This window comes from Cervus canadensis, chromosome 21 (assembly GCF_019320065.1).
Source record: "Cervus canadensis isolate Bull #8, Minnesota chromosome 21, ASM1932006v1, whole genome shotgun sequence".
In the NCBI taxonomy this organism is placed as follows: domain Eukaryota; kingdom Metazoa; phylum Chordata; class Mammalia; order Artiodactyla; family Cervidae; genus Cervus; species Cervus canadensis.
In genome coordinates this window covers 48,100,745-48,115,259 of record NC_057406.1, presented here as the reverse complement: position 1 = coordinate 48,115,259, position 14,515 = coordinate 48,100,745, and the positions used below count along the sequence as shown (strand labels likewise).

At 35.9% G+C, this 14,515-nt stretch overlaps 1 protein-coding gene across 2 annotated transcripts in view; it reads left to right on the top strand.

Moving 5' to 3' along the window:
• The window catches only part of UHRF1BP1L (UHRF1 binding protein 1 like), a 78,730-nt gene that overhangs the window by 32,329 nt on the left and 31,886 nt on the right, over positions 1-14,515 (top strand). For both annotated transcript variants that reach the window (XM_043440080.1, XM_043440081.1), the window contains 6 exons: positions 1,002-1,191; positions 2,011-2,151; positions 3,222-3,392; positions 7,985-8,165; positions 12,416-12,499; positions 14,149-14,331. In XM_043440080.1, coding sequence (XP_043296015.1) covers positions 1,002-1,191; positions 2,011-2,151; positions 3,222-3,392; positions 7,985-8,165; positions 12,416-12,499; positions 14,149-14,331 — 950 coding nt within the window. The remainder of the gene's footprint in view (positions 1-1,001; positions 1,192-2,010; positions 2,152-3,221; positions 3,393-7,984; positions 8,166-12,415; positions 12,500-14,148; positions 14,332-14,515) is intronic.

Here is a 14,515-nt window from a genome sequence, read left to right as displayed (position 1 = left end):
AATGGTCATGATTGAAGTAAGGTGCCAATTTTGCAAAAACTTTCACCACCCTCCTGCCAAACTGTATTGATAATCTAGTTTGTATTTAAGTCTTGCTGTACTTATCATTTTTAAAAACTTTTTATTTTGTATTGGAGTACAGCCGACTAACAATGTTATGGTAGTTTCAAGTGGATAGCAGAGGGACTCAGCCATACATATATACTAAATATATATACATGTATACTTATTCTTGAAACATGACCTTTATTGTTTCTCTGTGTCTTTGCTCATGCTTTTCCCTCTTTTAAGATTTTCCTTCCTTCTTATCTCTCCTTGAGGAAAGTTGATCTTTCTATTTTGGATATATTTCTCATTAATTCTAAACAGTTTCTTCCTCTACCGAGTGTACCAACGATTCCTTTTAAAAAAGCACCTAAAAACAGACTCCCTCATGTTTCAGTTACTAGGATATGTGGTTTTTTTTTTTCCTCCCCTGGTAACTTTCAAGCCCTGTAATGCCATAACTCTGTTTTAGTTTTCTTAGGTCCTAGCATTATTCACATAGTAGATGCTCCATAAATATTTACTGAATTGAATTATATAATGTGAACTTTTTCTGGCCTTATCCCTAAACTATGAGATTATATTCCAGTTGACCTCTGCAGCCTTCTTCGTGTCAAGAATTTAGCCATCTGATTTACTTTATTGATGCCAGTTCTCTGCACTAATGCTTTTTAAAGCAAGCAACTTTGGATGGCAATTAAAATAATTTAGAGAGGCCAATTTTAAAAACCTTGAGCATTTTGAAAAAAAATAAATAAAAACCTTTAGCATTTTGAAATAGCTTTTTTTTTTTGTAACTTACATGTAACCAGACTAGATTGTTTTAACAAAAATTCATTTTGTTAAACAAAAATGAGTAATATGGCAATTTGTGTGAGAATATTAACAGAAAGCTTCTTCACTTTTAATGTTTTATTTTTGGCTTTAATGCATTATATTTTGCTTTGTTTTCTCAGTGAATATGGCTTTGCTGAAAAAGTAGTTGAAGGAATTACTGTTTCTGTAAATTCTATTGTCATTCGCATTGGAGCAAAAGCCTTTAATGCCTCCTTTGAACTTTCCCAGCTAAGAATCTATAGTGTAAATGCAAACTGGGAACATGGAGATTTACGATTTACTCGTATTCAGGATCCACAGAGAGGAGAGGTAAAGATTCTGTTTTTCTTTCTTTGTTTAAAAATGTTTTAGCATTGATTAATATTAAAGTATATTTAAAATAATTACTTTTTGTTGCCTATATTCACATACTACTAGATTTACTTTTTCCCATAAACTGTACTTTTCTCTGTATTATTTTTGTTTAACTATAAAATGTACATTTTTAATGTTTTTACTGTTATCTTTCAACTTAGAGAGTTAGTCCTATTTTAACTTCTAAGCTACTCAGAATTGAATTTTAAATTTACAAAATTAAAATATGTTTTGTTAAATTCTTCATGGTTACATAATTCAAATGTTCTTTGTGTTTTATATTAAAATTAAATTACTTGGAATAAAAGTGTCAACAGCTTTACAGATGATGATTGTAATTATGGAGATGTGTTACTGAATTTGAAAGTGTGTAATTAAAAGTGAAAGCGTAGTGAATAGATCTGGAGGATCATGTGAAAATTTGTGAAGAGGTGCTTTTCCTTTTTTGGCTGCACTTGGTCTTGGCTGCAGCGTGAGCGCTCTTCTCTAGTTGTGACACGCAGGGTCTTCCCTCGTTGCGGCCCCCAGGCTTCTCTGGTTGGCGCAGGGGCTCAGTTGCTCTGCGACATGTGTTGCTTCATGGCATATGGGATCCTACTTCCCCCACCAGGAATCGAACCCATGTGCCCTGAATTAGAAGGTGGATTCTTACAATTGGACCACCAGGGAAATCCCACAAGATACATTTTTGTAACTTTTTTTTTGTTTTTATAAATCTGCATTTTTCTTATTCCGTTTTGTGTTTGTGAACCTAATCTCTTGTTCTCCCTTTAGGTGTTGACCTTTAAGGAGATAAATTGGCAGATGATCCGAATAGAGGCAGATGCCACCCAGAGCGCACATCTGGAAATTATGTGCGCCCCTGTCCGCTTAATAACCAACCAGTCAAAGATCAGAGTCACGCTCAAAAGAAGAGTAAGTCAGCAGTTACCTTTTGATTCATGTGGCAACTATTGGAATTGATGAGAAATTTTAAATTATTTATAGGTGAAATATTGGCATATTAAAACAGTGCAAAATAGAAGGAAATATAGTGCTTCAAGCAATATTTGAAGAAATCTGGTGTGATGATACCATTAGGTTTAATATTAGTATTTTTATTTTTGATGAATTGAATAGATTTCTCAGTTACGAAATAGTAGCTATTTTATAATTTTATGTCTCCTATTGAATATTCCTCAGGAGTGGGTAAACAGTAAAGTCTTCACTATTAGTAACCAAAACTACTAGTTTTAGAAGGCTATTAAGATACGACTGTATATTTAGATAAATATGGAAGGTAGCTGCTCAAGGATGTCAGCATTTGAAAATCCATCATAGACTTTGATGAAATTTAATGTGGGAAAGTAATCACTTTTTTAAAAACATGGCTCAATTAAAATAATTTTTCAGAGTATGACACTTAATACAAATATTGTGAAATGTGGTTAAAATAGCATTTTAGTTTTTAATTAATGCCTCCTTTTCTACTGGAATTACAGCTGACCCTTGAAGCACACAGTTTTGAGCTGTATGAGTCCGCTTATATGTGGATCTTTTTCAATAGTGTATACTGCGGTACTGCATGGTCCAGGTTGGTTGGACCCAAGGATGCAGAGGAACCCTGGATATGGAGGAACCTTGGATACAGAGGGCCAACTATAAGTTATATGCATTAACCGCGGCATTATTCAAGGGTCACTTAGGGTTGCGTTAACATTGATAATTATATGATTTTTAGCTATAAATGCAGAATTAAATTACACAAATGCTTATACCTATGTAACATGTACCTGTTAAGGTAAAGGAACCTGTCAGTCTTTTTTTTACCACTGTATCTCCAATACTAGGAGATATTTCTTCCATATTATAGGAACTCATCAAATATTTGGTGATAAAGGAAGCGTTTATTTAAATCATTGAAAAAATTTTAACTTTTAAAAAGTACAAGTGCATTATAAGTTTTATTACTTGGCTTAATTTTATGAATCATTTTTCCCTGACAGTTAAAGGACTGCAATGTCATTGCAACAAAGTTAGTTCTAATATTGGATGACTTACTATGGGTTTTAACGGATTCCCAGTTGAAGGCTATGGTACAGTATGCGAAGTCTCTTAGTGAAGCAATAGAAAAATCAACAGAGCAAAGGAAGAGTATGGCTCCTGAACCTGCACAGGTACGCTATTAACTGCTAATAGGAAAAGCACTTCACTTTACATGGTTTAAGTGGTTTAAAAATCAGAATGGTTAGTTGTTTTCTCTATGTGAAATAGATTATAATACTTTGAGCCCAAGAATTTTCTTATATATTGAATATATTTCTGTCTATATAGTACATATCTTATTTGCAAGTCTGTGCTTGGCACTAGACTTAATGATAATATAAAAGTATTCTGATGTTACAAATACGTCTTTTCAGGAAATTTATAAAAATACAAGTTAAAGATTACTAAAGTCCAAAAGGAAAAAACCTGGGTAATTATAGTCAAGGGAGAGAATGTAAGGATTGACATAAAAGCCCAGAATTGCTGAAGGTGAACACAAAGCTGTTAGAATTGTCTGATGGCTGGGACAAAAATGAGGGAAGCTGTTTAATGATCACTTTCTTAAAATCAGAAGCATTACTAGTTTTTTTTTCCTAAAAAGAAAGTTTTCTAACCTTCCCTAGCACTAAATACTGAGAATTTAACATGAAGATTTTTGTAGAAGGGAAATTGGAAATCCCAGCGTGTACTGTCTTTTGATAATTTTATGAGTACGATTGACTTTTTATATCTATCCAATAAAAACTTAATGGATATTGTGAAATCATACTTCTTGAATTATTTCGTTGGAAATAGAGTAATCCCTGTACTTTGTTGGTAACCTGACTGATATGTGGGAATTTAGGCTTTACTGTGACTGTCACATCGGCATTGTTTACTGCCTGCCTGCTTTGTCATCAGGTGCAGGGCTAGATGCTGCTGATGTAGAAATAAATATTGTCTGAACCTGCCCTCAAGGACCTCAGAATGTAATGGGGAATCAAATGTAAAACAGATCATTGCAGTCCAGCATAAATGCCAGAGTGCAGAATTAAAAATGGGGATGAGGGACTTGCCTGGTGGTACAGTGGATAAGAATTTGCCTGCCAGTGCAGTAGATGTGGGTTTGATCCCTGGTCCAGGAGGAAATGGCAGCTCACTCTAGTATTCTTGCCTGGTAAATCTCATGGCTGGAGAAGCCTGGCGGACTTCAGTCTGTAGAGTCGGACCCGACTGAGCCACTGAACAACAACCAGAACAGCTGGGAAGATTCCACACGCAGTGCGGCCGCAGCTCGTGAGCCACAACCACCGCAGCACACGTGCCTGGAGCCTGGCCCCGCCACCGGAGAGGCCCTGTAGTGAGAGGCCCGGACGCCGCAGCAGTGCGCAGCCCCCTGCTCACTGCAGCTAGAGAAAGCCCGCACACAGCAGTGAAGACTCAGAGCCGCCAATGAAACGAGGGATGAGGAGATTACAGAAGGACAGAGAAGTTTTAATCAACTGCTTGTGGATGGACTTTGGAAAGGTTTCACAAAGAGGATAATGAAGTTAAGTCTGAAAAATGAGTAGGAGTTCACAGGTGAGAGGAAGGGTGTTTCAGATGAGGAAACAGAGTCTACAAAAGTATGATGGTGATAGAGAGCATGGTATTTTCTGATAAAGATGAGGGGCTTAGGGTTACTAGAGCATTATTTTTTGAGAGTGACGTACACATGCCTTGTGAATATGTGACAACTTTCCAAGTTTTAAGAAAATTGTTTCACATCTTCCATTTTGATGTATACTCTTTGTTGTGTTAAGATGTCAGTCTGGTTCTCCAGTTCCGTAGTTACTCCTATCCTAGTATCCTACTTTACAAATGAAAGGCATTCTTCTTACTCATCCTGGTTCTTACTGTGATAGATTTGTCAGGGGTGGATGGTGAGGTGGGCAGGAGGGTTTTGACTCAAAAATCTCTGGGAAATGACAGGCAATTTGAAATATTGCTGTCCATGTTGGATGTGAAGGACCAGTGACAAACTAACACATTAGGTGATTTCCACTTCTTTGCTTTCAACATGTTTGAAGGAAGATTTAATAAATGTCTGCTGCTAGACTATTAAAAATAATTTTTTTTACAGTAGATCAGTTTGTGAATCCTGGCATTAACTTGAAAGAGTTCAAAGAATCATGTTGCTTTTGCTAAAACAAAATTGACTTCGTTCCAGCCTACCTATTGAGGTAAACAAAGTTTCCCAGAGCTTTAAGCTATAAAAACAGAATTGATGGTGAACCTGTAGAGAATTGATGGTGAATCCTGTATCATTCTACCAAATAATTAATATTTATCCAATCAGATGTCTTCGTATATAATTCTGTGTGGGGATCTAATGTTAAAAGTTTGATGAACAGAGTATTGGATCATAGCATAGAATAGGGTTTTCCCAGGGAAGTAGCCTGAGTTCAAGCAAAGTTGGCCACTAGACATGATGGGCATTATATGTTTACTTTTCCCATGGGCATACAGAAGTCAATGGAAACAAAAGTTAAGTATGACATGGTGGTATTATAAGAGGGTAGATTGAAGAGTAGGAAGGCTGCCACTCTAGGGAAGGGGTAGACTTGGATCTCTAGCAATAGTTTGAAAGAAGAAAAAACAAGCCAAATTGGGGAAAGATATTTGAGTGTTTTATCAGTTGAGGATAGAGAAGAGAGAAAAGTTGAAAACTTCTTGAATAATTAGTAATTCCATTAGCCAGAAGAATAAGTCCAGAAGGAAGCAGGTTTGATTAGGGGATGTAAGGCTGAGAAAAGGTAATAATGAGTTCCATTTTAGAGTGGAAAAAAATAATTAAGAAAGTACAGGAGGTAATATTTTGCAGTATTACCATCATAAACACTAGCCTGTTAAAGCTTACAATGACGATTCGTGTATTATAATTTAGGATGTCATTAACAGAGATGATAATTGAAAGATCAATAGACAAAGTGTTGATGTTACTATAGCTTATTTATGCAATATGTAGATAGATGTCTTTATGTAAAATAGAATATAGATTAGGAAGCTATATAAAGATACAGGTTAGGAAATGAGAAACAAGGACAAAATTCTATAATGCTACTACCATAACAAAACCAGTGTTAGCATTTTGAGGTATTTCCTTACAGATTTTTTTTTTGCCTAAGCATCTGCATTATTTCATAGTTTAGAAAGGATGTAGTAGCAAATGGCTGTAGTTTTCTTCCATGCCATTAGTATTTAGTTAGTCTTTTTTATCACTCCTTAATGTTTTATAGTAGTTACACTGAGCCACTCACATTGCTGTGGGATGTCTTCCTTCAGTGGTAGTTGTCACATCGCTATTTTAGGTGTCATCTGAGGTACCAAGAGTGTGCATTAGAGAGTGAAGTAGTTGTGTTCCTTTGCTCACCTTACAACTTGCGAGCTTTACGAACTTGAAAATTAAGAATTTTTAAAAGATTATTCATGAGGCAAGAGTTTATAGTGGCCCACTTTCCCCCCTACAAATAGCATTCAAAAGCCTGAATGTACCTTAGTACGAAGAAAAGAGTTTGTAGGGAGATTAATGCTTATGTTTTTATTTGTATCAATATTTATCTTGATGAAAGACAGGAAACATAATTAAAGCAATACAGGAGAGTGTTTTCTTCCAAAATAATACCATCATAGACATAAGTAATAGTCTGTAAGGCTTTAAAAGTGGATGGGGGAAAACATAAGAAAAAGTGATTTTTCTGATGAAAATCAGTTTAATAATTAGTAAAAAAGCTTACTTGGACCCCTGGAATTTAAGGCTTCACAACTGTTTCATCTTTGCTTTCCTTTAAATAATGTGGACCCCAGTCATTTTTATTGAGAGATTCTCATTTACTGAGTACACTTTGAAATTCTTTTTACAGTATGATTATAGTTCTTACTACGAAGAAGGTATATACTGTATATAAGCTGTATATATAGTACTTTAATTTTCTGTAAATAACTATACTTTTGTTAACGAATTGTTCTTAGAAAGTTTAAAAATATTTTAAATAACAAGTCTGGTCTTCTTTTAATTGTTACCAAAGTCTCATGTATAGTTTTATGGTTAACAGATATACAGATCATCTCATAGTATACTTATGTATGTAGAGTTACTTTAAGCTATTGAAAGTTCACAGATGTCTTTATACTTCAACAGTATACTATGTTTTCTTTCTTCGGGGAGAAAAGAATGTGAACTCACAAACTGTTATAAACCTGTGCTGTTTTCTGGCTTCTTCAAGTTCAGAAGACATGCCATACCTCTTAAGAGTACCTATGGTACTAAATAATATTACAGGTGGTTTTACAAAGTAATTATTTCTTCAGGGCATATAATAGTGTATGTAGCTAATGTATACAGGGCTTACATTTGTTTTCATTTTTTATATATAGAACTAATAATATTTAAATAAGCTGCCTTTAATAGTTAATAAGTATATTTTCTCAAACAGGGAGGGCTATAAATATGTAAATATAGCTATTCAGATATTTACTAAAACATATTAGGTTCATATTCAGATTGTTTATAGTTCTCTAGTTTTTAGGTTTTAGTTTTATTCCTACATAATTTAGAAAATATTTTGGGGAAACTTAGTTACTGATGCAAAATAAAATGTATTTGCTTACTTTATGACTTTATTATTAAAAATATTTAAGTTTTCTTGAGTGGGGAATGACAAATATTTAACTTGCAGTGACAAGGCAGCTTTAAATCTTTTAGAGCTCTGCGGTAGCACCATCTACCCAGCATGCGAAGACACCACAGACTTCAAATGCTCCTGATCTAAATGACGCAATTGTGAAACTGTTCAGTGACTTTGATGTTAAAGAAACCTCCCATCATTTAGTGATTTCTCATCTAGATCTACATATATGTGATGATATTCATGCTAAAGAAAAAGGTAATAAAAACTGCTATTTGAAACTATTTTGGTTTTCTCTAAAATTTACTGCACATCTGGATTGTTTTTCATATGTAATAAGTAGTCTGTACTCTTAAAATAACTGGTCGTAATTTTATCATTCATTGAGATACATAGATGAAAGGTATAATTTTAAGGATTATATATTGGTATAAAATTTTATTTTGCTTTGATAGTTAGTGCCTCGACATAATTAATTGTTAGCTGTCAATGCTAATGGTAAAATTACTTTTTTTTTTTTAAAAGACTGACATCTTTAGAAGATAATGAAAAATTAGACTTGCCTTTGAATTAGCTTTTTCATAATTTTGAAATTGTTCATAAATTAAATTTTAGTCCATACTCAAGTCATAATTATTTGCATATGTATTTTCACTTGATTTTAGCCCAAAGACTGAGAAGTGATACATGTATGTTTTCAGCATTATAGTTGACATACTATTTTCCACCCCCATGTGCATATAAACACAACTATGTGACTGTTTAAATTTTTTCTGTCTCCTTACTCCAGATCTTCCCTAAATTTGGTCAGGAAGCCAAATTCCAATTAGGAAAGTGTTTTCTTTTAGCTTTAGCTTCTCTTATTTTTCCTTATTTAATGAACACAGGTAATGGGTTAACAGGGAGGTGCCCTTGGTCACTTTGAAAATCTGTACTCTAGGTGCTAGGCATTTCTGTATATCCTTCAGAGCGTCCCTGGCCCATAATTGTTTGAAGGTTTCAGTGTCCTGCTTCTAAGACATTGGTTCTCAAACCTTGATGAGCACGAGAATCATGCTGAGACTCTTTTATTTATTTTCATTTGTTAAATGTTTTTCTTTTATGTTTTGCTGTGTCGAGTCTTCGTTGCTTTGTGTGGCTGTTTCTGGTTGCAGCAGGCGGGGGTTGCTGTCTGTCATCGTGCACGCTGCTCATTTTAGTGGCTTCTCTTGTGGCGCACAGGCTGTAGGTGCCCCGGCTTCAGGAGTGGCAGCACGTGGGCTCGGCAGTTGCCGTTCGTGGGCCTGAGAGGACACAAGCTTCAGAAGTTGTGGCACTTGGGCTCATAGTTGCGACTTGTAGGCTCTGAAACACTGAGCAGTTGTGGGACACGGACTTAGTTGCCTCACAGCGTGTGGAGTCTTCGCAGACTGGGGATTGAACCTGTGTCCTCTGCATTGCAGGTGGATTCTTGTCTGCTCTGCCACCAGGGAAGTCCAGGCTGAGACTCTTTTAAATGGAGGTATCTAACCTGTGGGCCTCAGACCTGAATCAAAAACTATGTCTATGAAATTTGTTGCTGTGAATTTTTATAACCGTTGAGAGTGAATATTGAGACCAGTCCCTGATACTTAGCCATAGAAGTTATCCTGCCTTCTCAGGGCAGCCAGATATCAGCTGCCAGATAAAGAGCAGAAAAGGTTAAAGAAGATTTGAAGTTTGGAGAAATTTGTTGTCTTTTGTTTGTCTACCTTTGTGTCATTCAGCTTATAGGTGACATCTTCTGCTTTAGTGATTTGAAAGGCAAATAAAAAAAAAACAAACCAAAATATCAAAATGAGGGGTCAAGGTTAAGTGATAAGCCAAAAAACAGAGAAAAGTGTTTTCTAAGCTCTTTTACATTCCTCATTCTATATTCCCTTATCTGTTCAGTTCAGTTCAGTTCAGTCGCTCAGTTATGTCCGACCCCGTGGACTTTGCGACCCCATGGACTGCAGCACGCCAGGCCTCCCTGTCCACCACCAACTCCCGGAGTCCACTCAAACTCATGTCCATTGAGTGGGTGATGCCATCCAACCATCTCATCCTCTGTCATCCCCATCTCCTCCTGTCTTCAATCTTTCCCAGCATCAGGGTCTTTTCAAACGAGTCAGTTCTTCTCATCAGGTGGCCAAAGTATTGGAGTTTCAGCCTCAGCATCAGTCCTTCCAGTGAACACCCAGGACTGATCTCCTTTAGGATGGACTGGTTGGATCTCCTTGCAGTCCATGGGGCTCCCAAGAGTCTTTTTGACCACCACAGTTCAAACGCATCAATTCTTCAGCACTCAGTTTTCTTTATAGTCCACTCTCACATGCATACATGACCACTGGAAAAACCATAGCTTTGACTAGACGGACCTTTGTTGGCAAAGTAATGTCTCTGCTTTTTAATAAGCTGTCTAGGTTGGTCCCTTATAGAATAATATAAAAGCTGTTATTTAAGGAGAAAACCCCTCTGCCAAAATAGCTTTCTCACACTACAGATCTATAATCAGTTCTCTGCTCTTCTAAAATCCAGAAGGGCCCGAAATTCTTTTTCATAAGTTTGTAAAGAGTTTATTTTCTGGCACAAGTTTATCCATGGAGCATGTTGCTATTTATCATCTTTATTTTACCCATTTAGTGTAAATACTTGAGTTTTGCTGAAGAATTACTGTCTTTCATTACTTTGTGTGGACTTTCCACGTGGTGCTAGTGGTAAAAGAACCCGCCTGCCAGTGCAGGAGACCTTAAGAGACACGGGTTCAGTTCCTGGTTTGGGAAGACCTCCTGGAGGAGGACATGGTAACCCACTCCAGTACTCTTGCCTGGAGAACCCCATGGACGGAGGAGCCTGGCGGGCTGTGGTCTATAGGGTCGCACAGAGTAGGACGTGGCTGAGCGACTTAGCACGCATGGCTTGGTGCTGCCTCAGAACCTGCTGGCAGTGGTGTGTGTGTGTTTGTACACATACCATATTACTTTACTAAATACCATACCATACCGTATTACTTTACACACATACCATATTACTTTACTAAAAAGCTGAAGCAGTTCTGAAACACTTGGCTCCAAGTGTTTTAGATAAGGAATTGTAGTTCTGTGCTAGAAATTCTGCCAGGTGAGATAAATTGGAGTTAAATTAATATAGAGAGTATGTACATAGCTTTATACTAACTTGTATTTGTTTAGTCCATGCTGGGTTGTTTTATTTTTTATTACTTTTGTTTTTGCCTGTGCTGGGTCTCCATTGTGGTGCCCAGACTTCTCACTGCAGTGGCCTCTGTTGTAGAGCTCACGCTCTCGGCACACGATTTCAGTCGCTGCAGCGCATGAGCTTGATGGTTGTGGCCCACGGGCTCTAGAGCATAGGCTCAATAATTGTGGCTCATGGCCTCAGCTGCTCCACAGCATGTGAAATCTTCCTGGATCAGGGATCGAACCCTTGTCCCCTGCATTGGCAGACAGATTCTTAGCTACTGCACCACTAGGGAAATACTGTCCAGGCTGTTTTAATATTTGATTTTTATGTTGGAGTTACACTGTTTACCTTTGGATTTTTTTTTAAACCTTTTTATTTTTTTCCTTCTAGTTTTATCAAGATATAATTGTCATGTAACACTGTATAAGTTTAAGGCATACAACATATTGATTTGACTTACATACGTTATGAAATGACCATCATAGTAAATGTAGTGCCCATCCGTCATCTCATATAGACACAAAATTAAAGAAATTTAAAAAATTTTTCCTTGTGATGAGAACTCGTAGGATTTATTTTCTTAACAACTTTCATATAGAACATACAGCAGTGTTAATTATATGTATCATGTTGTACATTATATTCCTAGTACTTATCTGATAACTATGGAAGTTTATACCTTTTGACTGCCTTTATCCTGTTCTCCCTTACCCTGTCTATTACTAATGTACATGTGGAATCTAAAACACAAAATACATGAACAGACATAACAAAATAGAAACAGTTTTAGATACTTCCAATCTTAATGTAGCCATGTGACTTTAGATAATTCACCTAAACTAGGAGATTCAGTTGCTTCTTCAGTAGGAGGCAAGATGGTGTAATGTAGTGGTTAAGATTTCCTGGTTTCAAAACCAGCTCTGCACTTACTGGTTGTACAACCTTGACCTATTTAATTTTGTTAAGTAAACAGATTAATGTTACCTGTTTTATAGGTTCGTCATGAAGAACAAATAAGTACACTTAAAATTTTTAAAACAGTACTTGGCATCTGGCTAGGGCTGTAAATATAAAAGTTCTGCTATTCTTGTATCTTCACCTTTTAGCTTAGTACTTGCATATGATAAGGACTCAGTAATATTTACTGGATTGAATGCATTTCCTAAAATCCTTATTGTATTAACCTTGGTAACAGAGACAGTTGTCACTGCTTGGACTGCCAGTGTGGTAAATGAAATGTTTCTGATATTTCCTTAATCCTTCTTTCTCTCTCTCTCTTTCAATTTCATTTTTTTTTTTCTCCCCAGAGTCAAACAGGCGTGTCACTGGAGGGGCTATGCAGCTGTCCTTTACACAGCTGACTATAGACTACTATCCTTATCACAAAGCAGGTTTGTGTAACAGTTTCTTTAAATTACATAACTCTTGCTTTTAAATTATATAGCCAATCTATTGCATTTGTTTTTATTTAATTTTTTAAGGAGAAAAGAGATCAATATTTTTTCCCCTGGCCAGTATCTTATAAAGAAAATATAATTGCCATAGAAAACATTCATGTAGTTTATGTTGAGGTTTATGTAGATTATTAGCAAATATAATTGTTAGAAATTGAGAAAGATGAGAATATAGAAGACTACATTTGTACTGTATTGTATTTTGTTAGCTGTGACAAAAGAAAGTTATTAATATGTTTTGCATTTTAAATTATATATATTCAAAAATCAAAAAAGAAAGAAAGCAAAAGGGTAACAGTGATTTTAGTTAAGTTGTAGGATTCCAGGTACCTTTTTTGAAACTTTTCTGTACTTTCTAAATTTCATCAATAGGTAAGATTTAATAGATTCTTTAATAATCAAATATTGATAGGTATTCCCCCTCCCCAAATAATGAAAATGAAAACATGTATGTTTATGGCCAAATTAAGTAATTTGACCTTATATCCATTTTTGCATTTTGGTGGTATATGACTTTTATTTTTTAATTCATACAAATAAGGAAAAACAGATAGCTATAAAGAGTTTTCTAGGGCTTTTAAAACATGATCAAATTTTTCTCTTCACAAATTTCAATCTCCCAGTATTGTTCATTTCTGTGTTAGTACCTGATAGAATTTAAAGATTGTGATATTTAGAGTTTTGTTTGAAGGACTTTGTGTTACTTTGTCTGTCCTCCTGATTCATTGGTTACTTACATATATTGAATATAATTTTTACCATAGAAATCTTTCTTATTTGCAAGGTAAAACTTGTAGTCATAAAGTAGATTTTATTTTCTTAACCCTTTTACGTAGATATTACTTCTCTTAGTTGCTACAGACAGACTTAATAATCCTGATATAAAATTTTTCCTCCAAAGATATATACATACCAGTATATCAGCAGTTACTTTACCACATGTCTGTGGTGAAGAACCTTTTTTTCTGTGAGGTATTTTCCAGGATTCTGTCTAATGGGTTAGGCCAGGTGGGTGAGCATTTAATGAAGCTTGACCGCCAGTGCTGCTGCTTATCGAAACTTGAGTGATGGTCTGCTAAGCCTGGGTTCTAGATACAAATCCTCCCTGATGATTTTCTTTTGATACTCTCCCTCAGTTCTAAATATTTTACTCATATTTTGTGGGAAGATTAATGTCTGTAGTCGGTGAAAGCTTCAAATTTATTGGAAGATTAAAGAATCCCTTGAGAAAATGAATATATTACTAGAAGCTTTCAGTTCAGTTCAGTTCAGTTGCTCAGTCGTGTCTGACTCTCTGTGACCCCATGGACTGCAGCACGCCAGGCTCCCTCTCCATCACCAACTCCCAGAGCTTGCTCAGACTCATGTCCATCGAGTCGGTGATGCTATCTAACTATCTTATCCTCTGTCATCCCCTTCCCCTCCCACCTTGAGTCTTTCCAGGCATCAGGGTCTTTCCCAGTGATCAGTTCTTTGCATCAGGTGGCCAAAGTATTGGAGTTTCAGCTTGAGCATCAGAAGCTTTGCTATAATGGAATATGTGAAAAGTGCATTTTTCAGTGAAATACTTGTTATTCATTTTACAGGAGATAGTTGTAATCATTGGATGTGTTTTAGTGATGCAACCAAAACAAAAAATGGATGGGCCAACGAATTATTACATGAATTTGAGTGCAACGTGGAAATGCTTAAACAGGCTGTGAAGGATCATAATGTAGGTTCACCTCCTAAATCCCCAACACATGCCTCTCCCCAGCACACACAAACAGGTATTTTACCTTAACAACATTATGTCACTCCCCTAATACTAATTGTGTATGTGTATATGTGAGGATGTATGTGTATGTTCACCATATGATATTTTCTGTAAATAAGTATTGTGTTTAATTAATGTCTAAGAAACCTGTACCTCATTCAGATCATAGGATTATAGATAGAAGCGCTTTATAAATT